General features: G+C 35.8%; 2 protein-coding genes across 2 annotated transcripts in view; one reads left to right on the top strand and one right to left on the bottom strand.

Annotated features, from left to right (window-relative positions):
* LOC136038579 (zinc finger protein 239-like) overlaps positions 1-17,835 on the bottom strand; it is a 123,427-nt gene extending 105,592 nt beyond the window's left edge. Inside the window, exon 1 of the mRNA XM_065721768.1 lies at positions 17,418-17,835. The gene's annotated coding sequence lies outside the window, so the exon portion shown is untranslated. The remainder of the gene's footprint in view (positions 1-17,417) is intronic.
* The window catches only part of LOC136038578 (zinc finger protein 664-like), a 33,692-nt gene continuing 26,040 nt past the window's right edge, over positions 17,764-25,415 (top strand). Inside the window, exons 1-2 of the mRNA XM_065721760.1 lie at positions 17,764-17,957; positions 24,950-25,125. Coding sequence (XP_065577832.1) covers positions 25,080-25,125 — 46 coding nt within the window. The 5' untranslated portion in view covers positions 17,764-17,957; positions 24,950-25,079. The remainder of the gene's footprint in view (positions 17,958-24,949; positions 25,126-25,415) is intronic.

The following is a 25,415-nucleotide window of genomic DNA, read 5'->3' as shown; positions in this document are numbered from 1 at the left end:
AGTCTTGTTTCTGTCTTGACTAGGCCTCTTTCCGCTTCTGCATAAATGTATTAGTACGGACAACTTGCTTTTGCAGATGTTTTGGTGTACAAGGTAGAATGGAACGTATTTGGCGTCTCATGAGCTGTTGAACAGGATCGGCAAAAGTGTCTATGGGTGTATTACTGTATTCCAAGAGACTTAGATATGGATCGTCCCCACCCTCAGTTGCTTTGGAGAAGATGTTCTTGTATGTTTGCACAGCCTTTTCTACCAATCCGTTGGATGGATTGGGGATATATAGGACTGGATGTCTTGTGGCTTATCTTCCAATTTTCCACAAACTGTTTAAACTCGGCCGATGAGTATTGTGTTCCATTTTCGGACATGATGGTGTTAGGAATGCCATTCCGAGCAAATTTTGCTTTCAGTTTGCTGATTACTTCCTTGGATGTTAGATTTCTTAGCTTATCAACTTTGAAATAGCGGCTGCGGTAGTCGACTGCTATAAAATATTTTCCTTCATTCCAGTCAAAGATATCCAAAGTCACCTGCTGCCATGGAAATAAGGCAATCTGAGGGTTGATGAGAGGCTTTTTCTGGTTATTGTGGCTGAATTTTTGGTAAGTGGGACAGTTTGTGATAAGCGCTTCAATGTTGCTGCTTATATTTGACCAGGAGATGAGTATCCTGGCGCGTTGTTTTGTTTTTTTCCATACCAAAATGAGAGACTTGGAGTTACTGTTAAAACTCTTGGTTGCAGTTTGAAGGAGATAACTATTCTTTTACCCTTCTAGTAATGCCAATCCGATATGACAGTCCGTGTTAAAAATTCCGTTATGTATGGAGATTAGGAGCGCATCGCTTTTTAGTGTTAGGCCAGCCACTTTGGATGACTTCCTTAAGGTCAGCCAACTGTTCATTTTTCTCGTTTGGAGTCTCATTTCCTTGAGTGTTTCGTCACGTACGGGAACCATTTGTGTAACTTGGTGGACATATACTTCAATCTCTCTATGGAGCTTCTCATCGATGTCAGGGAGGTGGACTCTTGATAGTGTGTCAGCACATGCAATTTCTGTCCCTAGTCTGTTAACGAACTCAAGATAATAAGGTTTAATTTGTAGCATCATTCGTTGCGCTCTAACAGGGGATTCCGAAGAATAGTCTCAAGTGGACGGTGGGCAGTGGTTACTCTTGCATGCCTGCCGTGTGCGAAATGATGGAAGTATTTGTAACCAAATACTATTGTGTATACCTCCTTCTCCAGTTGCGAGTACTTCTGTTCTGCTTTGCTGAGGGAACGTGAGGTGTACGCGATTACGTTACCATGTGATCAGATAAATGCTCCTAAGCCGTGTGATGATGTGTCAGCGGTGAGATCGATGGACTTGCATGAGTGGTCGAAATAGGTTAGGTTTGTGAACGTTGGGCCTTTCATGCTTCTCAGGGCTTCGTCATCTTCCTTAGCCCACTTGAAGTCTATAGATTTGCTGAGGGCACGTAAGACTTTTTGATTTTTGTTGATAGGTTTGGAATGTATTTTGCAAGGTAATTTAGGGTCTCAAACAAATTTGCAAGCTCTCCAGGGTTTGATGGTGCGGGCATCTCGTTGATGGCTATGACGTTTTTGGGATCCGGTTGCATTCCATGTTTGCTGTAACATGCCGGAAATAAGTCACACTGGTGACAATGTGTTGTGTAAGTCACACTGGTGACAAATATTGTTGGTTTTGGCTGCAGTTAGGGTAAAAGTGTTGAATATCTGGTGCCCTTTTTCTCCAGCCCAGATTAGGAGGTAAGTGCATTTGTTTTCCTTTGCCTTCCCTGATAGGGGTACCAGGAACATGAGTTTGGCATGTTGTTCAAAGCTTTTCCATTCATAAAGAACTTTTGGGGAGGCTGAATCCCCGTCGATGCTTGGTGCTTTTGTATCCATCTTCTGACAACATGTAGAATTCTACTGGATGATTAATTTATTGAACCCAGGCACCTATAACAAATATCGTAATAACCGACGTTACTGTAGCTCACATGCATGATATTACAGTAACTATGCACAGAAAAAAGAGGAGGGTAAGCTTAATGTGCTAAGACTGTTTTCTCGAAGAGGGCCTCTATATGAAAATGACTTATATTGCACATTAGAGGAAGCAACAAGACCGGGTTATCCTTAAATACCAAGACTCCGCATGAAAAGTGGGTAATTTCATGGGTTTTCTTCTTCACTATAATAACTGGACAGGAAATTATTGTTGACAGGACCATATTGATAATTCGATAGGATAATTGTTTTTTTGTTTTTTTTTATTCAAGCGATAAAGTTTTACTTTTGATATTACTCATTTGGATAATCTGGTAAAGTTTCGACTATCGTCAAATGTTTATTTATGAATCCTTCTCAGTGAAAATAGCGAGTTCTGCAGGACTCTATTGATACTTTTTTTCCATTTTTGCTTTTTTGGTCGTCAAAATAAAATTTTGAAATGCACGCGTTCATTGCCACAAGCCCACGATTGACTAAGGTCTGAGGAATACTATTAGAGGCAGAAGCCTCATTTCGTCAAAATCCTGGGGGGGGGGTCGAAGCTGGAGCTAATTTTTTCAAATCAAGTGAAAATGATAGTAAAAACTTAAAAATGAGCCATTTGGTACCATAAAGGTACTATGTACGACTATGAAGGTACTTTAAAGTGCTAAAAATGTACAAAAAAACTGGTCTGTTTCTGTTGATGCTTGAATTATGCAGGCTTATTGTAGGTTTTACAAGATTTTTAAAGTAAATATAGGGGGGCAAACTGGGGTGCAAGAGCAGTTGCCCCCGTCTCCCAAAACAAATTATGCCTCTGATTAGAGGTTGCCTTATTCGGGCCTTTAGACCTCTCCCTGGAGACCATGTAGGACCCGATATCTCAAAACATACATTTTTTTCTATTTTTGCTCTTTTAGCTGTCATGAACAATCTGTTGATTCCCACAGATAACTAAACAATCAAAGGTAAGCCATAACTACCACAGCTGCGCAATTATATATGGAGTGAAATAAAAGCTTTCTGAAAAGAAGTTTTTCAAAGAAAAGTAAAGCCCATATTAAACTTTAGATTAGAAGAAATAGAAACCGACGATTGCTCAAAGTGACCAAAAATTACTATTAAAAATAAATGAAACTGAAGAAATTAACAAAAATGAAACTAAGAAATTAAATGAAATTGAGAAAATGAATTTCTGAATAGAAATTAAGTAGATTCAAGATTTTTATTTAAACTTCTGTACAACACACACAATATATAAAAAAAAGGGTCAAGCCGGAGACACAAGGTCGATTGACAAAGACCCGGTATAACAATATAGCACACCTATTTGACAGAAAAAAGAAACAAAAACAAATGCATGAAATAAATATCAATAAATCCACGACTCACCACTAGACGGGAACCCACCCACAAAACAACTGACACTCGGCAAATATCAATCCGAAAAACAAAACAAAACAGTGTGCAAGCGAGGGTGACCGATGACTGGCAACTTATTTGAAAAAAAAATAATAATAAAAAAAAAAAAAAAATGAGCCCACCTTATCAATATCAAACAAACAACTATTCACTTTAAGATTTTTTTTATTACTGATTCTTGAATTTATTTATAAGGATAGAATAAAGTTGCTTTTTAATATGAGGGAGAGATTTACTGCAGTCAATATATGGTAGATAAAAATGCCATGAACCCATGATCGAAAAATGTGGCGAGAACCGTGATCTCTCAGTGGTTAATTTCAGGTGCTGCATTCTCCATTTATTACTGGTTTCATAAACATGGTCAGGTTGCTCAGGGAAAAAATTTCTCGTACGAAAGTACGGAGGCAGTTCTGAGCGGTTATATTTTACCTTGAATAAAAAAGAATGAAGAGTGAATAATTCTGAAACAGGCAAAATATTAGTTAATAAATATATAGTTTCAGTTTTAGATTTATTTGGATAGGAAGAAGGTGACGGTAAATATCTTTGCAAAATTCGAAGAGCCCGGTTTTGAAGAGTCTGTATCGGTTTTATATGATATTTGAAAGTTGCTAAATAAATTAGGGGACAATACGTAAGATGGGAATGCACTAAGGCAAAATAAATGAGTCGTAGAACATCATAGGGGAAAAAATGCTGAAGCCTCCTCATTACACCAACTCCTTGGGCGATTTTAACGCGTGATCTATTACAATGTTTTTTATAAGATAGATTTTCATCAATAGTTATACCAAGATACCGGAGTGAAGTTACCCTTTGAATTCGAATATCTGTAGCCTGATCAATTATAGTTGAAATTCCTTTTGCTTTGTGTCCAAGTCTACTATAAATGATGAATTTCGTTTTGGCGGCATTCAATGACAAAAGATTAGCTTTTAGCCATACAATCAGCTGGGAAAACACGATTTGCAGCTTCTCTTTGACATCATCTTCCGACTTCCCTGCAAGTGTTGATCCGGTATCATCGGCGAAAAGGACATTCAGGCTGTTGGTTTCTGTTGCTGATGGAAGGTCATTTATGTATATTAGGAAGAGCAGTGGTCCCAGGATTGAACCCTGAGGAACACCAATATTGGGCAATAAGCATGGATCCGAAGCTGTTTTATTGATAGTTGTTACTTGGGATCGACCTGTTAGGTAAGATGCGATAAAATCGTGCGCTGGTCCTCGTATCCCGCCATGGCTTAATTTAAACAACAATATTTCGGGACAAATCGTGTCAAATGCCTTCTCAAGATCCAAAAAAATACTTGCCGGAATCATTTTTTTATCAAGACATTCGTGAATAAATTGGACCATTGTCAGGATAGTGTCCTGCGTACTATGTCCCTTTCTAAACCCATACTGATTTTTTGAAAAATAATCATTCGAAGTAAGGAAATTATACACTCGATTATAAAAACATCGCTCCATTAATTTAGAAAAGCCTGAAAGAATAGATATCGGTCTGTAATTCGTGCAATCGCTCCGGTCAGAGCTTTTATACAGTGGTATCACCTTTGCTTTCTTCAATGAATCCGGAAAAGTTCCTGATCTAAATGACAGATTTATCAAATGACACATTACTTTATTAATACTCGGTAAAACAACTTTCACAATGTTCGTAGACGATTCATCAATCCCCGGGGAATTCCCATTTTTCAAAAGCTTACCAATATTGGCAAGCTCTTTCTCTGTTACCGGTGTTAAAAACATAGATTTTACAGAAGGCTTTACAAGGTATGTACGATAATCACATTGACCATAGGGCAGGTTATGTTGGAGCTTGTTGGCTACCGAGTGTCCAATTGACGCGAAATGCAAATTCATGTAATTAGCTATTTCTAGCTCCCTTTCAATTATATGACCATGAGCGTCCTTTATTTCTGATGGTTTAGAAGTTTTTGGTGATCGATTTAAGCATGAATTGATTAGCTCCCAAGTTTTCTTTGGTGACTTACTTAATTCTCTAAAAGAATCAAAATAAAATTTTGTTTTAGCATTACGTATTATTTTTGAAAGTAGATTTTTGTATTTTTTGAATGTTGTTTTATTTTCTTCGCTTGGGAATGATAACAATTTTTTATAAAGACAGTTTTTTTTGTTTTATTGAGGTCAAAAGGGAGGGTGATATCCACGGTTGAATGGGTTGATTATATTTTCCTTTTCGTGTTTTACTCTGGGGCATGACTCATCAAAAGCAGCGTTAAATTTTTCGAAGAAATGAGCCATTACAGAGTTTACATCTTCAGCATCAAATACACGAGACCAATCGATAATATTCAATTTATCCTTTAAACAGTCCAGATTTTTTTTGTTGATAATCCGGTGTGATATTTCTGGTGCTTTTTTTGTTTGAAGCTGATATTTCACATCGGAAATCAACAAAAAATGATCAGAAAAATCTGTTAAAACAACTTGTGAAGACGTGGCTGGTGTTGTTAAAAATATGTTGTCGATGAGAGTTGCACTAGTGAGTGAAACCCGCGTTGGTATTGTACATGAGGGAATCAGTGATTTTGATGTCATTAGAGAAATAAATTCGGTTGTTTGAGTATTTTCATCATAATTCAGTAAATTTATATTAAAATCCCCCATGACCACAACATCTTTATCGTCTAAAGATGCTAATAAGGATTCCAAAGATTGCAGAAAAAGCGGGATTGGTGCCAACGGAGGCTTATAAACGACACAAATTTGTAATTTCTTGGTTCCGGCCCGACATTCAACAGCCAAAATTTCGCACAATTTTTCAACGTCATATTTTTCGAGCTCTGGCAGACGTTTAAAATGCATTCCTTCTTTCAAAAATAACCCGAGGCCACCTTTTCCATGGTTTTGTCTACTTTTTTCAATGAAATTATATCCCGGAATTTTAACATTATGTTTTGTCGCATCACTGATGAATGTTTCACAAACTCCCAAAATATCAATTTGATTTCTTGGCAATAATCTGGTTAGTTCATCAATAGAACTAATTAGTCCCTGTGTGTTTATAAATCCAATTCTCTTCAAATTATCTTCAAGTCTATTTATTTCATCAGGAGAAACATACGATGACGGTTTTATTTCTGAAAAAGTATTATTTTCACTTTGGCCAAAAACATTAAAAGTTTCAGAAAGTAACGAAAGGTTTAGAGGTTTCCCCTTCAAAGCTGCCAGCCTATCGCGTCCCCCACAACCGCAAACTTAGAATTCATTTAAAAAGAGTCGGAAAGATCCTACCTCGTGCCAGCAACCCGCGCGACAAGGACCCCGTGCCATTGATGAATCATGAAAAACCTGCCATCCTTCGAGCAAACTTATATTGAGTAGGTATAAATGAACAGAAATAACTGGGGCAAAAATAATGAAGAGAATCTTGAACCAAGTTAGCCTAAGCAACACACGAAAGTAAATAATCAACATCACACAAACACAAAAATGCAAAATATATCAATCAAGAGCGGAGTAGACCTTATTTTCTCACACTAGTCGTCTTTAGTGATCTTACGCTTTTTCCCACTGCGACTCTGAATCCGATTTGTATTCAAGCCACAATTTGGCACCTTTTTGCTTCAGGCGTGTAAATTGTACGGATCCATTATCTCGTAATTCCTTACCTTTAGCCAGTAATTCATTTCTCACAGTATTTAATTTGGTCGGCAAGTCCGTGCAGATCCGGACCCCTGTTCCTTTCAATTTCGATATTGATCTGAAAATACATTGAATATCTTTTTCTGAGGATACTGAGAGGAAAACTGGAGGGGCGGTCGGCTTACGGGTAGACACGTTTGACTTCTGAGACATTCGGTAGCACTGTAATATTTGAACCTTATCCGTGATTTCCATTGTCGATGAGAATAATGTTGACACATTCGCGAAAACTGTCTGTTGCTGTTTTTCTTTTGATAATCCGTGGATGATTAAGTTGAGTTTACGGTCTTTAACTTCCATTTCGAGTAATTTCGCTTCGATTGTATCAAATCTCGACTTTTGCTCTTCAAGCTGGTTTTCAAGGATGACAATCTTCGAATCACGAGACTTCGATTCATTTTTCAAAATTTGAACCTCGTCCGAAATCGACGACACTGTAATAGCCAACTCACTTTGTTTGCTAATTATGAAATCTAGCTTCTTTTCCAGAGCCTTCATTCTATCATCAAACATTTTTTGGCTGATTGACGACATATTTATTTAGCTTTAAAGGCCGCTCTCAAGTGAAATTTAAACTTTAATTAAAAACATTAGCTCAGTTGCTAGCCGTATCCAAATAACAGAGACTGGGCTCCGTCCGTAATACTAGTCAAACAAGTTCTCTAGTTCACACGTTGAATGACAGATCGGTATGAAAAAGTATATTGATTTGTTAATGTTAAAAAAAATATCCAATCTAAGACAGATGCGTTCGCTTTGAACTCTGAGTCAATAAAATACCTTTGAACAATCAAAGGTAAAAAGACATAGAACAGGCACTAATATAAATGAACTAGCTGTTGGGGTGGCGCTTCGCGCCACCCCAACACCTAGTTGGTGGGGGCGCTTCGCGCCCCCCCCCAAGCCCCCCCGCGCGCGTAAGTCGTTACGCGCCATAATAGTTACGCGCCATTGTAGTTGTGTCCCTATGTCCCACCTGTGAATATAGATAGATATATATATATGGTTTTAACTACGTAAAACTTGCGAATATACAACATTCTTTGCTGTCCCATTGTCTTTGCATATAAATAGATTGTCAGGTTTACCGACTCTTGAACATGCAACATATAATGGTCCATGGGAAAACAATCTGTATTCAGATCTATACCTCATGATTCTAATGATTGCCCTTGAGCTTTGTTGATGGTGATTGCTAATCGACCATTCCCTGTCCCGGTGTCCCGGTCGTCATTTACATCCCCCTGTTTCCCCCGGTGTCCCCGTTGTAGTTGTGTCCCTGTGTCCCGGTCGTCATTTATATTCCCTGTGTCCCGGTCGTCATTTGTATCCCGGTGTACCGGTCTGTATATACATTCGTTTTTTAGTTTTGTTTTTCTCCTTTATTTTTTTCCTTTTTTTTTCTTTTTTAGTTTATTTAGATTTTTAGATTTTTTAGTTTTGTCCTGGTCGTCATTTATACTCCCTGTGTCCCGGTGCTTTGTTGATTGCTAATCGAACATTCCTTTTGTCCTGGTCGCTTTCTCTTTGAGTGTCGTCATTTATTTTTTTCTTTTTTAGTTCTTTTAGTTTTTACCTTTTTTAGTTTTTTTTTAGTTTTTAGTTTTTTTAGTTTTTTACCTTTTTTTAGTTTTTTTAGTTTTTTCAGTTTTTTAGCTTTTTTATTTTTTTTATTAGTTTTTAGTTTTTTTGTAGTTTTTGCCTTTTTTTTATTTTTTTTAGTTTTTTAGCTTTTTTATTAGTTTTTAGTTTTTTTTGTAGTTTTTGCCTTTTTTTAGTTTTTTTAGTTTTTTAGCTTTTTTATTTTTTTTATTAGTTTTTAGTTTTTTTTGTAGTTTTTGCCTTTTTTTTCTCTTTGAGTGTCGTCATTTATTAGTTTTTTCCTTTTTTTTTTGGTTTTTTATTGGTTTTTACCTTTATTTTAGCTTATTTTTCAGTTTTTTCCTTTTTTTTAGTTTTTTTTTATTTTTTATTTTTTTTAGTTTTTTACCTTTTTTTAGTTTTTTTAGTTTTTTTAGTTTTTTAGCTTTTTTACTTTTTTTATTAGTTTTTAGTTTTTTTTTGTAGTTTTTGCCTTTTTAGTTTTTTATTGGTTTTTACCTTTATAGTTTTTTTAGTTTTTTAGCTTTTTTATTTTTTTTATTAGTTTTTAGTTTTTTTTGTAGTTTTTGCCTTTTTTAGTTTTTTCAGTTTTGACGTCACCTGATCCAGTTTTTTCAGGTGACGTCACCTGACACATCCATCCACACATCCACAGACAGACAGACAACTTATTTTTATATATATAGATAAATAAGTTTTAAGACTAAGTGAAGCTTAAACTGAATGTGAAAATTAAGCTTAAAACAAACAAAAATATTTTGGTATTGAATTGTAATTCAAACCAAAAACTAACAGAAATTTCATGGCAAACAAACACACAAAAGGTACTAATATAAATAAATAAATAAACGTTAAGACAAGTGAAACTTTTCAATGAATGAATGACTGTATTTAAAGCCATTTTTCAGGCCGTATACATACATATATAACAACAAACAAACTAAATTATGTAACAATCGACTTTCGAATAACAAGACCCTTCCGGACAAAATTTGCCACTGCTACTATATTTATTTTTGACGTCGACTTCAAAGTTCCAAGAAGGGGCTCACGACCACCCACCCCAAGAAAGCTCCCTCTTTGCTCATTTAGCCCCTGACACCTGAAAAGAAAATGGTCTAGCCCATCAAGATCACCGCAAATTGGGCAAGTATACCGCATTCCCGGGTGACACCTATTTTTCCAAATACTGTGAAGAGGGAGACAGTTTGCTCGCAACTGCATCCAAGACCTCAAGGATTCTTTTGGAGTCCCTAATTTAAAATATAGCTCTTCGCCATAATTTTGTTTCACCTTATAGTAAGAACTTAAGCTTTCCGACTGGCTAAGGTCATTCCACCATTTCTGAATTTCTTGGTCTTCCAGCCTTGTTTGGATCTCTGACAGAAAGGCTTTTTTATCTGAGATTGGACCCTCTCCTCTATTCCATACATACGATAGACCTGTGCTGTCCAGTAGTTTTTTGACATGGAAGGGCCATGACGATTTTTGTTCCAGGGTAAGTAATTCATTATACGCTGCTCTGACGAGTCTTGGGGAGGTATATAGCAGTATTTTCAGCCAAAACTTAATTAATTGGATCTATGTATGTTTTCTCATGGAGAGAAGTCCCAAATTTCTCTTGATGAAAAGTGTGCGAGTTGTGGCGTGCAGACCTAGCATTCGTTTATAATATTGTACCAGTAGAGTTTCTAATGAATTTGCCACTTCTAGGCCCCATAATTCCCCTCCATAGTGGAAGATTGGCCTTATTTTTGAGTTGAACACGTTTTTGTGCATTTTTAAGTCACCTATTCCCGTCAAATTACTGTTCCTGAACAGCGTTGCCAATGCTGCTTTTCCTCGATTTGCCATTTTCGAAATATAATTGCTCCATCTTCCGTTCGATGTTAGATGGAATCCTAAATATATTGCGTGAGACACAACCTTCTCAGCTTCACCATTCAAATTAAAACTTTCTTCATCTTTATTTCCTGTTGATTGTCTACGGCAAAAAATCATCAAAAAATCAATGTTGTAACAAGTACAAAAGAAAATCTTTGTAATACAATCCGCTTTAACAAAGCACCAAATACGCAGTAGACCTTTTTTTTGGGGGGGGGGAGCAGGGGTCAGCTCCCATGATTTGGCTCTGGTTAGGCCAATTCAGGGGTGGCCTGACCAGAGTTTTGTATATTTCCAGAAAAACTGTGGAGACTTGACTACTGACGGTTCTTTTCAGGAGTCCCAAATTTGCGTTTGGTCTCGAAACTGCTTGTGCGGTGTGTTAATGGAATTATAAAACTTTCATCCAACAGGATTCTTAAGTCTCTACCACTATTAGATATAGGAAGCAAGACTGTTAATGATGTTTCGCCATCGTATATAGTGTACTGGTTCCGCGGATTACCACGACCGAAATGAAGAGTGACGTTAAGATTGGCTTGTAGACTAATTTTGTCCGCGGTGCCAAATAGCTTGGAGTTGTCAGCGCAAGAGTCAGGTGGTTTTTTGTTTCAGCTACCAGGTCATTTATTTAGATGATGAATAAGGTCAGTCCAAGGACAATTCCTTGAGGGACGCTGCTCAGAACGTGGCAAGGTGTTGAATAGACCTCCTCTCCGCCCGTGGTAAAGAGCCGTACCTTTTGGGTTTTGCCACCCAGGAAGTCCATTAGCTAGTCAGCCAGCTCTTTGTTAATGCCAGCAGCTGTGAGTCTCGGCTGCAAACGACTATGAGGGAATTTGTCGAAAGTTTTGGCAATGTCTAGCAGAATTAGATCGACAGGAAATCCTCTGTCAAGAAGCCGAATAATTAGTTCGTAAGTTTCGAGTAGGTTAGCTTCGACTGACTTCCCGGAAAGCAAACCATGTTGTTTGTCTGAGATAATGCTGTTGGAAACAAGATGCTTGAGAAGTGCGTCGTTAACAATGCTTTCTAAAAGCTTAGCGACAGCAGACTTGAGGCATATAGTTCTGTAGTTTTCAGCTTTAGATCGGTCACCCTTTTTGAATATGGGTGTAATATATGCAGTCTTCCATTGTGGAGGGAACAACTCTGCTGTCAAGAGAAAACTGAAACAAATGGCACAAACCAAAGGAAATCTCGGTGGCTGTTTCTTTGAGCAGCTTCAGTTGATTCCGTTGGAAAATGCTGATTTGTTAGTATCTAGGTTTTTTAGCCTCTTTTCCACCATAGACAGAGTGAAAAAAACTGTGCTCGTGGGAGATGATAAGTCGTATTTAGGAGGGCGTGGAGGAGCAAGATCTGACTCTGTTGTGAAGACGGAAGAGAACTGGTTGTTTAGTAAATTTGCTAGTTTCTGGCTGTCAGACACTTCTCTTCCATCATCAGTAGTGAGGCGTTTAACACAGCGCACAGCATGGTCTTTACTGTATACTTAATTCCAAAACTTTTTTGGGTTTCTCTTGCATTCATTGGTAAGTCCAAAGTCGAAATTTTGGTACAGTTAAATTTCGTAGTCTGTTCTGAGTTTGGATGTACTTTTCATAGTGACCAGGCTCGTCCCTTTTCTTCCAGTGGCGCAGTTTCCGATTTGTTTGTCTTTTAATGAAAGGGGTCGTATGTGGTAATGTCCTCGGTACGGGAACCAGCTTTTGTGTCGTGTTTCTACTCTGAATCACGGTGACAGCTGTCAGGAATTTCTCCCATTGGGCATTGACATCTCCCTGAAGTAGCTCATCCCAGTTGATGAGTCTTTGCTCCCTTATAATTACCTCATACTCTGTGCAAACCTGTTTTTGGATTTACTTCTCACTTGATGTCTAGAGGCGATTATTTCTATGGCAAGATGGCTGCTTTTCCTGACTGATGGGAGATATTTTACCTTCTGAATTGCTTCGAATCTGTTTACAAATACCAGATTTAATATTTTGGATTGTTGGGAAGGCCGAAACTGTTTGACTTGGTCAACTAGTTGGTAGGCAGAAAGGTCATGTACACTCTTAATAAAAGGTCTAGCTTTAATCGAGCTATTGGCAGTAGAGTAGTAAGGGCACCCGTCCATCCAGATCATTCCTGGGAAATTGAAATCACTTCTGATAATAAAATCGCCTTTAAAGTTTTCAATAGCTTGACGGAACATTAATGAAAGTGGGCTCTCTGTCTCAATGGCTGAGGGTGAAGACGGGCTCCAATAGTTACAACCGACTATGAGAAAGCGTTGGTGCAGTTCTTTATCAGTAAGGTCAAACCATACAGATTCAACAAAGACTGAATTTGCCTCAATGCTCAGCTCACGTACTGTATGTGTATTTTTTATCAGAGCTAGAACACTGCGTTTGCATCTTACACAAGAAAGGTCAGAAACGACTTGGTAACCAGGCATATTGATATGAAAATATTCTACCCTTGTTCTTGAATTCTTAGGACACACTTCGGTTAATAAAACCAGGTCAAGGTTCTTTTGGTACATCAGACTCATAAGTTCATTTAATTTGTTTGTTAGCCGTCAACGTTAGATAGGGAAATAGAAAAGTTCTGGACATACATGTTGACTCCTCTTTGTAAATGGTACCAGCTGATCCTCTTCAATTGGCTCGAAAGGGGTAGCATCAAATTGATATTCTTAAGACCTGATACCAGAACTGATGGTTGTGAATGTCAACGATTTATCTGCTGCAGTTGGGGATAACTCATCGTCACTTGAAAATACACAAGAACTTTGCCGTAAGTCTTGGACACTTTCACTTAGTCCTATACTATGCTCGCTATAACTAGAAAGTTTATTTATAACACTATACACAAGTCCCCTATTATGCAGGTTTAGTGCTGATTGGGCACCGACTGGGATCAGGATGCTTTCCTTTGGCTTGGTCCGTTTTTAACGCAATTTGAAAGTCACGAAAGGCTAGGCTTATCTCCCCTGTGGCGTTCTGGCTTTAAGCTCTTCTACAAGTGATTATTGGCAGGCACGATCTTCCCTTGACATGTCGTTTCTAAATTGTATTTCACCTTTCTTCTTGAAAGATTTCTACAAAATTTGCTTTCTTAGTTCAAAATAACTAACTTTGAATATGACTGGTGGGTGGCAGCCTTATGGCTGCACCGTAGGCCCCTCTCTGGTGCAAAGCAGGAGTCTCTGTACATTGGTTATTGAGTCGCAATTTATACCAAAGTCATTCTTTAGGATTGAAAGAATGGCTCTGCTGTCATCCTGGGAGGGTCGTATACTATACGCAATGACACTGTTTCCTCTATTCTCTCTGTCTTTTTCATCCCGAACAGTACAAAGAACATCCAAGTTTAATGTTTGTCTAGAGTTGAGCCACAGAGAAGAAACTTTACTTTGCACAACTTGTCAAGCGTCACCAGCGTGACACTTACTTGCAAGAGACGATTCAACCACGTTAAATTTTTCACGGAGGGCTGTTATCTCGATTCTCAGACGTTCCGCCGACTACGCAATGGACTGGTTTATACTTTGGTATAGAGTGGTTAGTGCATTTCCCACAATAGATGTGATCTTGGCAGCTGAAGCATCATGATGTGAAGCACTCTGGGGACACACTTTGCATGCTGGACATACCCATCTGAGATTGATTTTCTCCACCATTTTGTCATGTTTAGAGGTAGTTAGTTTTAGGCAAGTCGCACAGAACCATCATAGTTTATTGCTGATGAACTCACATCTAAGTTTACAGTGCAGGTAACACACTTATCAAAATTTTTCTTGAGTCTATGCCGTGGACGTTTCTGTTTTGTGGGCATTACTTCCTCTGTTCACACTAGGAGTATGTCTCCATTCCCTTTCACTTATTCTATGGTCCAGTTTAGAGACTTTCAAATTCAGTGGGTAGTGTCACAAGAAGCACTGTCACTTATTCTGTGGTCCAGTTTAGGGATTTTCTAGGTTGTGTCTGATTCGACTTGCGAAAGTTAACCTGAAAGTTGACTTTTTTCTCTGCTGCCGTTTTATTTTGTAAGAAGTCGATCAAGCAAGTCAACAGAGAATCGCCAATCGAACGGTTCACTGGCAAAAAATGCAGAAAGTGGTTGCCTTGCCCTTCAATTCATAGATTTAACTAAAAGTCTTTCAGGCATCTTATATCAAAATACATCTGACACTTTTAATGTTTTTTTTTAAAGACATAGGAGACCATTAAAGTTTTGCATTTGCTGTGCTAAAAAATTGTCTTAAAAAGTGCCAAGTTTACAGAGTTATTTTAATATTCTTCTTGCTGATCAGTATAATTGTTTTTAAAATTTCTTCTGTTTGAAGCATTTTAGAGAGATTCTAAGCCAACCATGGGTATATTGCTTTGACAATTGATTTTGCTCAAGTGAGCTGGTGGAAAACAAATAGAACATATACTTTTTCTTTTTTTATCATTTCAAGACTAGAATATCACAAAACTAAGCATTCATAGTGCTGATTGTATCTTAAGTAAATACAATTCCTAATTGATTTTTGTTGATACCTGTCTCAAAATGAATTTGTCTAAATAAAATACATATTGTTTATAGGACAGCTGTGAAAAATGGTAGGAACTATGACTTGAGTTGTTCTTTTCCAATATTTTCTTTTTTCAAATAATTTTTGTTTTCTGGTCACATTTGTGTTCCTTCCTAAGTGGCTGGCACTCTAGGTTGAGAATCCTTTATCCGAAGGGCACAGGTTTAGTTCCTGGCATGACCAGTTTACTTGGTTTGGGACAAAGGTCAGTGATGTGACTCTGTAAGTTCAGCCAGAACTGGCCTAACCTTGAAAGGTTACCTAGAGAAATCTAAGGTCAGTAAACAGGAAGGGCATGCAAAAACATAGGATTACTGGTCTCTAGCTTCCTATTGCACTTCCTGGCTAAAAAACCACCTGGTCCTTTACTGGGCTTCTGACTTAGCCATAGAAGCTTCTTTTAAACCCACTATACGTAAGTACAAAGGAAAAATGCCAGTAAGGTGGTTCTTCCTTTTCAATGAATTTTTGATGTACAGACAAGAGTGTAGGTCATAAAAGATGGCTGGTAAATGTTTTGCAAGGTTTAAAAATTTAGGACAATTGCTCAGGTTGGCAATGAGCACAAAAGTAGAATTGTGTGAATGGTTTTTCTTTGTAACTGTTAAATTTATGTATTGTCAAGTATTTTAAAGTTAATCTTCACTGTTTTGTTTTAACTGCCATGGCCTTAGGAATTTAGTGTATTAAAACTACTTATGTTAATTTATTTTCTTTTAAACAGACAGGAGTTCTATGTTTCTTAGCTTCAATAAATTTATATGCAATTTTGAGACCAGGGGTTACAAAGTAGGTCAAAACTTGCAAATGAACTGTGGTGTGACAAATTAATTTGTAAGAAATGTATATCAATTTAAAGATTAAAAAAAACAATCATGTAGAAAACAAAAAAGACAAATAAATTTAAGTATCCCTTTACAACCATTAAAGAAGTGTCACAAATGTAGGTCACCCTGAAGACTGAAATGATCAAAGCTTTAATTATGAATCTGTTTTCTTTAAACAGACTAAAGGTGCAAACCTCCAAGCTTTGACAAATTCAAACTCACTTTTGGGCTCTTTCCTTTTCAATAGGAACTTTCTTTGGATTTTTTTTCCAACCAAGTAAAAACAATAGGGAGAGGATCAGGTGTAAGTGACTTTCCATTTAGCCTACATACCCAGAAGAAAATCATGCAACTCTATACTAATAATTGGTAAACTTTTTGTTGTTCATATTTATGACTTATAAATAAAGTGAGCATTCCCCTGATGCCTCTTTTATATTCTTTACAAACATAATAAGTGCTTCAATTGCAAGTTCAAATTTAAGCACTTTTTGAGCTCTTGAAAATGACCAAAATATTCTAGATTTTGGTATAAAAAAGCTTAGAACATTTGTCTCAAACTTACTGTTTCTTTCTTAATCCATTTTCTAAATGTTTTATAATCCACAAGCGCCAATTTTCCACAATTAAGTTGAATTAATAAATTTTACAATAATATGCTGCTTTCTTCTCCTTTGATGCCAAATTTTCAATTAAAGTATGTGTTTTTGGTTATTTTTCACAAAATGTTTCTCGCTGCCAAAATTTGTTAGGTTAGGTCAAAAAGTGCTTAAATTTGAATTAGCAATATAAGCAATTATTATACTTGTAAAGAACATACAAAAAGGCATCAAGTGGTATATTCATTTTATTTGTAAGTCAAATATGAACAAAAAATTTAGTCCCAACCTGCCTAATTTGCAAATATATAGCCAAAATTATGTATTTTCAATGTATTCTGCCACCTTTTAGCCTACTTGTTTTTCCAGTTCTTGTTTTGTCACAGTTGCTTCAATTATCAGGTACTAGGGTTGAGGGATAGATTGGCAGAATCAATAGGAAATATGTAATTTCAGCATTAGATTTCCATATTAGGAAGGTTGGGGCTAAACTAAAGCAGGGCTACATATAGAACGTGTTAGCTATAATTATTACGTAAATTATATCAAATCACCTTTTTTTAACAGGTTTCGGTAAAATTGGTGCAAACACTATTACTGACTTTCATATAAAGTGAATATACCACTCGATGCCTGTTTTAATACTGTTTACAAATATAATAATCGCTTCTACCGCAAATTCAGATTTAAACACATTTTGACCTCTTAAAAATGGCCTAAATATGGGGTCATTACAAATCTCTAATAGTTTAGAAACAAATTTGGGCTATATATTTGCACATCAGGGGGGTGGGGGTAAAGCATAGCATATATTAAATGCGTAAACTAACCATGCTGTATTTTTGCTGTTGCACAGTTGCACTGATGATTTCTCTTCTCATTAAAATTCGATGTGAATTTTTAGCTTCTTTAAGAAGTTTCGATGTGAAACTTTGCGCTGTTGCACTGGTGATTTCTGTTCTCAATAAAATTCGATGTGAATTTTGTGAAACTTCTGCTTCTTTGCTAGTTAACTTGAGACGAACGTACAATGTCAAAAATTCGTTGAAAGTCAACTTTTTATCAGCATTCAGTCACCGTTTGACAAATCGAACGCTCCCAGTTAACGAAGAATCGCAAATAAAATGTCGTAATGACGATTTTAGTTAACTAAAATAGTGAATCAAACGCAACTCTGATTCAGTGGGTAGCATCGCAAGAAGAAAAGAACAATACAGGGCAGACAAGGTTGACAGCTATAGTGCAGCTAGACTATATATTCAACAAAGAGTGATAAAACTCAAAAGAAAAAAAAACCTCAAACAAGGCTTATTCAATTAATACAGACCGTGCCCATGGGGCTCATGGACTAATATGCTTTTAATTTATAGGTAATGCTACCTGTAAGCAAGCCCACTTAATGCATTTTTAAGTTTGCTCCATGGAGGAGGAGGGTCAACCAGAAACGGATGCACTTCTAGGTTTAGCAGTTATAAGTGCTCTAAACTAGAAACTATGCTGCTATGCTGCTTTGCAGCATAGTTTTGATAAAATTCTAGTTAATTGACTTCTTGCTATCTCGGAAAGGGTTTAGGTTAGGAAAATGAGACTTTCAGGGACGGGTCTACAGGCTAAAGTATGTCCTGGGAAGGTATTTTGAAGTACCTACCTCTATTCCTTCTTCCTCTAGAGGGCCCTGACCTTTAAAAATATGTGTGTTATATAAGTGAAACCTTGTGAAATAGATCTTCTGCTTAATTGAAGTACAACAAAATTGTTTTTAGCTTCATAACTTTGCTCAATTCCATTTTATAAGGCTTTAAAGATATGGAAATAATTTCCTAAATTTTAAGAACAGAAGGATCAATATGGCTCAAAATTCTACTCAAATAACAGGAATTGCATTTTCAGAACTAAAGGCAGAGGAAAAGCAACTAGTAACTAAAAATTAGGTAAACTGCTAGTCCATTGACTTCTTGCTATCTTGGAAAGTTGTTGGGCTAGAGAATTGAAACTTTCAGGGATGTGTCTACAGGCTAAAGTATATCCCAGGAAGTTATTTTGAGATCCCTAACTATACCCCTTCCCCCTCCTCTATATAATGTTGTTTTTTGTGCATTACAGCTTATATTTTGGTCAAATTCGATCCTATATTACTATTACAAGTGTAAATCCTTGCTTACCTTAGAAACATTCAACTTTTCACTGTTTTTTAAGGTACTATATTCCATAATTAGATCACCTGCATTGAAGTACAATTCTTACCTTTTATGGTATAGTTCAAAATGGATTGCAGGCATTTAAACGCATCCTCTGTTTGAAACTCTTATCTTTAAAGGGCTTTTGACAGGGGTGATACAGATAAGACTTTGAACTTTTAAGGGGCTTCTCACTCAAAATTATGATTTGTTGCTACAATTGGGTAAGGTTTATGTTATATGTGTGTCAATAGCATTTATTTTGTAAATCATACCAGCATAGAGAAAGTCAATTTCTTCAAGAAGGCCCAATAATGATTCTTAGAAACCTGAAGAGAGGCAAAACAGAAATTTAGTGAGAAAAATAAGCACAAGTCCTAAATACATGATTGACATAACTGTAACGGATACGCTCTCTTTGGGTGAGTTTTTTTTTTGGGGGGGGGGGTTAATTTGAAAAAAAATTAGAAAGATGGATTTGTAACTTACAAATGGGTGATTAGATCTTAATGAAGTTTGATATCTAGAAGGATCTTGTGCTTCAGAGCTCCTATTTTAAATCCCAACCAGATCCAGTGACATTGAGGGGAGTTGGATGGGGAAACCAGAAATCTTGGAAGACATGAAATTTGAGGTATCTTTATCTTCAAAATGGGTGGTCAGATCTTAATGAAACTTGATCTATAGAAAGATCATATGTCTGAGATTATTAATATAGATGCTTATACAGAAATTACTCTGTATATGAAACGGGTTTTTCCTCCTCAACGCCCCACTTTTTACGCTAAAGTTTGACACTTTCTGTTAACTTTACTTTTTAAAACAGTAAAAAACTTTAGTGTAAAGAGCAGGGTGTTGAGGAGGAAAAGGCCCTTTCATATACAGAGTAATTTCTGTTCATTTTAAGTTTTAATGTTGCTCCTTACTTTTAGTTAAAAACACTTGTTTTTTTATTTAATTTATACCATAGTTTTATAAATATATATTTAAAATTATCAAAATAAACCAAAAATAAGCCCTTAATAAACATTAATTACAACACAACTATCCAGAAAAGAAGTTTTACAAAGAAAAGTAAAGGACCATATTAAACTTAAGACAAGCTTCAACACATTCCTATAATATTTAAAGCTCAATGTTTTGTGAGAAACCAGGAAAGGAAAATATATAATTAATGAAAAAAATCAAATAGTTGAGAAAATGAGAATTTTGTCTCATTTTCTAAAATCTAGAAATTCTTCAAAAATCTAGAGGGGGAGTATGGGGCAGTTCCAAGAATATGCGGGGCAAGTTTAAACTGCTGGGAAGAATAAATCATTATTCAAAGTTTCATTTATTCAAAAAAAAAATGTGTTGTTTCCACTTTTTGTTGAAATTATACCCATTTTCTCTCTAGTATTTATAAGATTATGCTATATTTCAATGTCTGGACTCCAATTATATTTTAGCCTGATGAAGGGTTATAAAGCTCTGATATGTAAATCTGATATTTTTGAAAAATTTAACGTTGCTTCTTTGTTTTCACTTGAATAATCCATTTTAAGGCACTTGATATTAACCAAGTGACATATAGTGATCGCAAATTCTGTTGTTCTGTTGATCACGCTCAATAGTGCTTCTTAAAAACCTGAAGAGAGGCAAAACAGAAATCTGAGACCAGTGGTGTCAATTACAGGAGGGACAAGGGAACCACCCCATGCTCCCCCTCTAGATTTTTTGTATATTTTCATTGAAAATGCCTTTATTTGTTTTTTCTTTGAAAAAGAACAACAAATCAACCCCCCCCCGCTATATTTTCAAAACGCATTTTACACCTCCTAAATTGTGTTATTTGACACTGTCTTAGATTGGATCTCTCAACTCAACAAACACAAAGAAGACTTATGAAAAACTTACAGATTTGTAAGCAGTCTTTAATGATATTTCCGTCATTATAAATTTTCCACAAATATCATGAAAAGTGAAATCACCAATGCAACAGCACAAACACACATAAAAAAAAAAAAAGACAGAAGGAGAAAAGGAAGACTGTTTTCCTAAATTAGTGATTAATATAGACCAGCACTTGAATGAGGCCTTAACCCTACTCATCCATACAATCACATAGGTCAAACAGCATTATAACTTCATCAAAAGCTCCTTTCAGATCCCGGAAAGCTGTTCTGGCTTCCAGGGGAATTGTTATGTCACTTGTAATTACCTTTCCATGTGTCATCCAGTATTTAAAAGAGTAATTAATGTGGAGTTCAAATATTGAGAAGATTGTTTGTTTTAATGAGAATGTAAATATATGGGCGGTTGTGAGAAAATTAATACAATCTTTTCTTGTTAAATTCAAATAGGCTAGGAAAAAACAAGCTGTATCCAGGAGGGGTAAAGGGTATGTGTTGGAGAAACCTTTCTCCGACTCATAAAAACGCAACAAAACGAATATAAACAAGTCTTTCATGCGTTTCATAGTTTTTGTTTTATAAAGATTCCTCAAAAAAATCATTAATACCCCTTCCCCCTTGGAAATTTTCTGGATACTACCCTATGAAAGAGATTTAGAAATGTGAAAAATACCAGTTTTCAAATTTTAATGGGTGTGTAACATTTCTAAATCTTCTATATTGGTAAAACACCAACAATTGGGAAAAGGGATTGTTGAAACACAAATATTCAATCAACAAAGTCATAGTTTGCACCAAAGGCCTGAGGATTTTGATTCTGCCTTGGCCCAACACGTGCACAATAACCCTCACCACTTCATTTTGTTTGAAAACACTTCCATTATTCAGAGGTCCTTGTCAAAATATTTGCTTGATTTTCGTCTTCACATTTTGCTACTGGCTGACAAAATTCTCATTTTCTCAACTATTTGATTTTTTTCATTAATTATATATTTTCCTTTCCTGGTTTCTCACAAAACATTGAGCTTTAAATATTATAGGAATGTGTTGAAGCTTGTCTTAAGTTTAATATGGTCCTTTACTTTCCTTTGTAAAACTTCTTTTCTGGATAGTTGTGTTGTAATTAATGTTTATTAAGGGCTTATTTTTGGTTTATTTTGATAATTTTAAATATATAAAGCTATGGTATAAATTAAATTAAAAAAACAAGTGTTTTTAACTGAAAGTAAGGAGCAACATTAAAACTTAAAATGAACAGAAATTACTCTGTATATGAAAGGGCCTTTTCCTCCTCAACACCCCGCTCTTTACGCTAAAGTTTTTTACTGTTTTAAAAAGTAAAGTTAACAGAAACTGTCAAACTTTAGCGTAAAAAGCGGGGCGTTGAGGAGGAAAAACCCCTTTCATATACAGAGTAATTTCTGTATAAGCATCTATATTAAGCATCTCAGACATATGATCTTTCTATATATCAAGTTTCATTAAGATATGACCACCCATTTTGAAGATAAAGATACCTCAATTTTCACGTCTTCCAAGATTTCTGGTTTCCCCATCTAACTCCCCGCAATGTCACAGGATCTGGTTGGGATTTAAAATAAGAGCTCTGAAGCATAAGATCCTTCTAAATATCAAAGTTCATTAAGATCTTATCACCCATTTGTAAGTTATAAATACATCTTTCTAATTTTTTTCAAATTAACCCTCCCCCCCCAAAAAAAAACTCATCCAAAGAGAGGGTATCTGTTACAGTTATGTCAATCACATATTTAGGACTTGTGCTTATTTTTCCCACTGTTTTGCCTCTCTTCAGGTTTCTAAGAATTATTATTGGACCTTCTTGAAGAAATTGACTTTCTCTATGCCGTTATGATTTACGAAATAAATGCTATTGACACACATATAACATAAACCTTACCCAATTGTAGCAACGAATCATAATTTTGAGTGAGAAGCCCCTTAAAAGTTCAAAGGCTTATCTGTATTACCCCTGTCAAAAGCCCTTTAAAGATAAGAGTTTCAAACAGGGGATGCGTTTAAATGCCTGCATTCCATTTTGAACTATACCGTAAAAGGTAATAATTGTTTTTCAATGCCAGTGAACTAATTATGGAATATAGTAGCTTAAAAAACAGTGAAAAGTTGAATTTTTCTAAGGTAAGCAAGGATTTACACTTTTAATAGTAATATAGGATCAAATTTGACCAAAATATAAGCTGTAATGCACAAAAAAACTGCGTTATATAGAGGAGGGGGGAAGGGGTATAGTTAGGGATCTCAAAATAACTTCCTGGGATATACTTTAGCCTGCAGACACATCCCTGAAAGTTTCAATTCTCTAGCCCAACAACTTTCCAAGATAGCAAGAAGTCAATGGACTAGAATTTTACCAAAAATTAAGGTAAAATGTTGTTTTGTCAAAATTTCAATAGGCATAGACCTGTCATGTAGGCAAATTCCAGGACTCTCTAGAGGGAGAAGTAGTGGAGTTGGGTACTTTAAAATACCCTCCTGGGACATACTTTAGCCTGTAGACCCATCCCTGAAAGTTTCATTTTCCTAACCTAATCCCTTTCTGAGATAGCCAAAAGTAACTAAACTAGAATTTTACCAAGTGGACTACAAAATACATTAGAAATATTATGATTTGAGCTTTGCAATACACTTGCACATCAGTGAAGTTTAGTGGGTAAAGTAGTACAAAGCACTCCATAAAGATATGTCTGTGTATTTTAGGGCTTTAGAGTTCAATCAACATCAACAAAGTGAATATAAGGAGGATCAGGGGAGGGTAAATTTATAGCAGTTCATATAACTGACTCACCAATAAAGTGCACATACCACTTGATGCCTTTTTTATGCTCCTTATGAATGTAATAATTGCTTCTGCCATAAAGGTTTTGCAAACAGATAAATTACCTATAGAGCAAAGCATATTAGTTCATAATCCAGGCAGGCAGCAGGGCAAGGTCTGTATTCTGATCAACTAACAATTCAACCAATCAGAATACAGACCTTGTCCTGCTGCTTGCAGGGTTCATGGACTAATATGCTTTGCTCTATAGGTTAATGTTATCTGTAAGCAAAATCAGGCATTTGTTTTGTTCAGATACAGCTGGCTAGTTTAAACTTGAAAGTAAAAGTGAACAATCTTGGATATTAACATTAATGGATGCATGAGTTTTTTTTTACTTATCTTTTGACTTCCTATTATACAGGAATTACCAGGGACAACTGGAATTAGTATTTTAATTTCATTCACATTGTACAACTCCAACTTTTCCCTCAGCTTCAAAACCCTTCCCACTTTACAGATTTTTAGTTTGCCCCATGGAGGAGGAGGGTCAACCAGAAATGGTTGAACTCCTAGAATTAGCATTTCTAAGTGCTATGGTATGGAAACTTAGACAGCTTTCGAGCTTAGACAGCTTGTGATGAAACTAAACAATTACCAGCAGTAATATTGTTTTGTCAAAATTCTATTTGGTATATAGATTTAAGTAGGCAAATTTCTAAGGCATAAAAAATCTGGGGAGGGTTAATATAGTAGCTGGCAGTACCTTTTCCAGAATGTGTTTTAGTAAAGTTTTCTACCAAATGATTCATTAGTAAAGTTTTATTTTAGAGACAGCAAAAAGTAGCTTGTCTAGAATTTTACCAAAGGATTAGTTTTCCATATAGTGCCATATATTTCTGTCTTTCATTAGCAGGCTATAGTCATGCCTACATTAAACTTGTTATGTTCTCTGATTGAAATTTGTATCTGCAAGCTATTGAGCATAATTTACATAATTTACTTGAATATATTATTGAAAGTATATAATAAGAGAAAGAAACATTAGTCACATTCTTGAAGCCTTCTAAGTAAGAACAGCTTGATATAGACTCTTGGAAATACATAATAGGCCTACATATTGTGGTGTTTTAAGCATTACAACCTGTGTGAAGCTTTCAGTTCAGGAGTTCAACCAAATTTTCCAACCTAACAGTTTTTGGCTTGAAAAATTTACTGTCAGGATACATAACAGCTAACAGAATAAGATAACAGCTTTTTTTTGTTTTTACTCTGAAAGCTTATTATAGCTTAAATTCCACACTAAACTCAATATACAGTTACAAAAATTAGACTGATTTGAATTTTAACACCCATTTTTTAAATAACTTTGGATTTTTTATGCCTTTGACTTTTGAAGGAATTGAGCCTGTGCTTTCAGCTGTATAAAGATAAGATATAGTTTGCAGTGGTTAAAAGTCATTATTAGTCCTTAAAAGTAATAGATTTTGTATTTCTAGGGACTTTGCTTGCACTCTCCCTACTAAACTCTGATTGCTTTATCCAAGTGTTCAATATACTGTTACACTTCTCTTAATTTGCATCAACTCTATTCCAAAATCGTTTGTGGATCTGCCTCAAATTCTGATAATGGCTAATCTTACCACAGTTTCTGAGGATTATTTCATTAAGAATGGTAAGTTATGCAGTTATTGCTTTTTATCTTCCTTGATCAATAAGTGGTCATAAAAAAAAATTTAACTGCATATATACTTTAATCTAACCAATAAGAGCTGAGGTTGTAAAAAAAAAATCTTCTTTGTGATAGAAAATATATCTAAACTTAGTTTATTAGCCTTAATTTTTAAGTTTTTTGAGACAAGTAACCATTTGGTAGAAGGATTTGTGTCACTCTGTTTTTGTGTAGACATGATGTTCAAAATATTACCCACAAAGTAGAGGTAGTTATGAGGCTTCAGATAGAAA

This window comes from Artemia franciscana, chromosome 18 (genome assembly GCF_032884065.1).
Source record: "Artemia franciscana chromosome 18, ASM3288406v1, whole genome shotgun sequence".
In the NCBI taxonomy this organism is placed as follows: domain Eukaryota; kingdom Metazoa; phylum Arthropoda; class Branchiopoda; order Anostraca; family Artemiidae; genus Artemia; species Artemia franciscana.
Note: the sequence above shows the minus strand (reverse complement) of the source record. Positions and strands in the feature narration are given on the sequence as shown.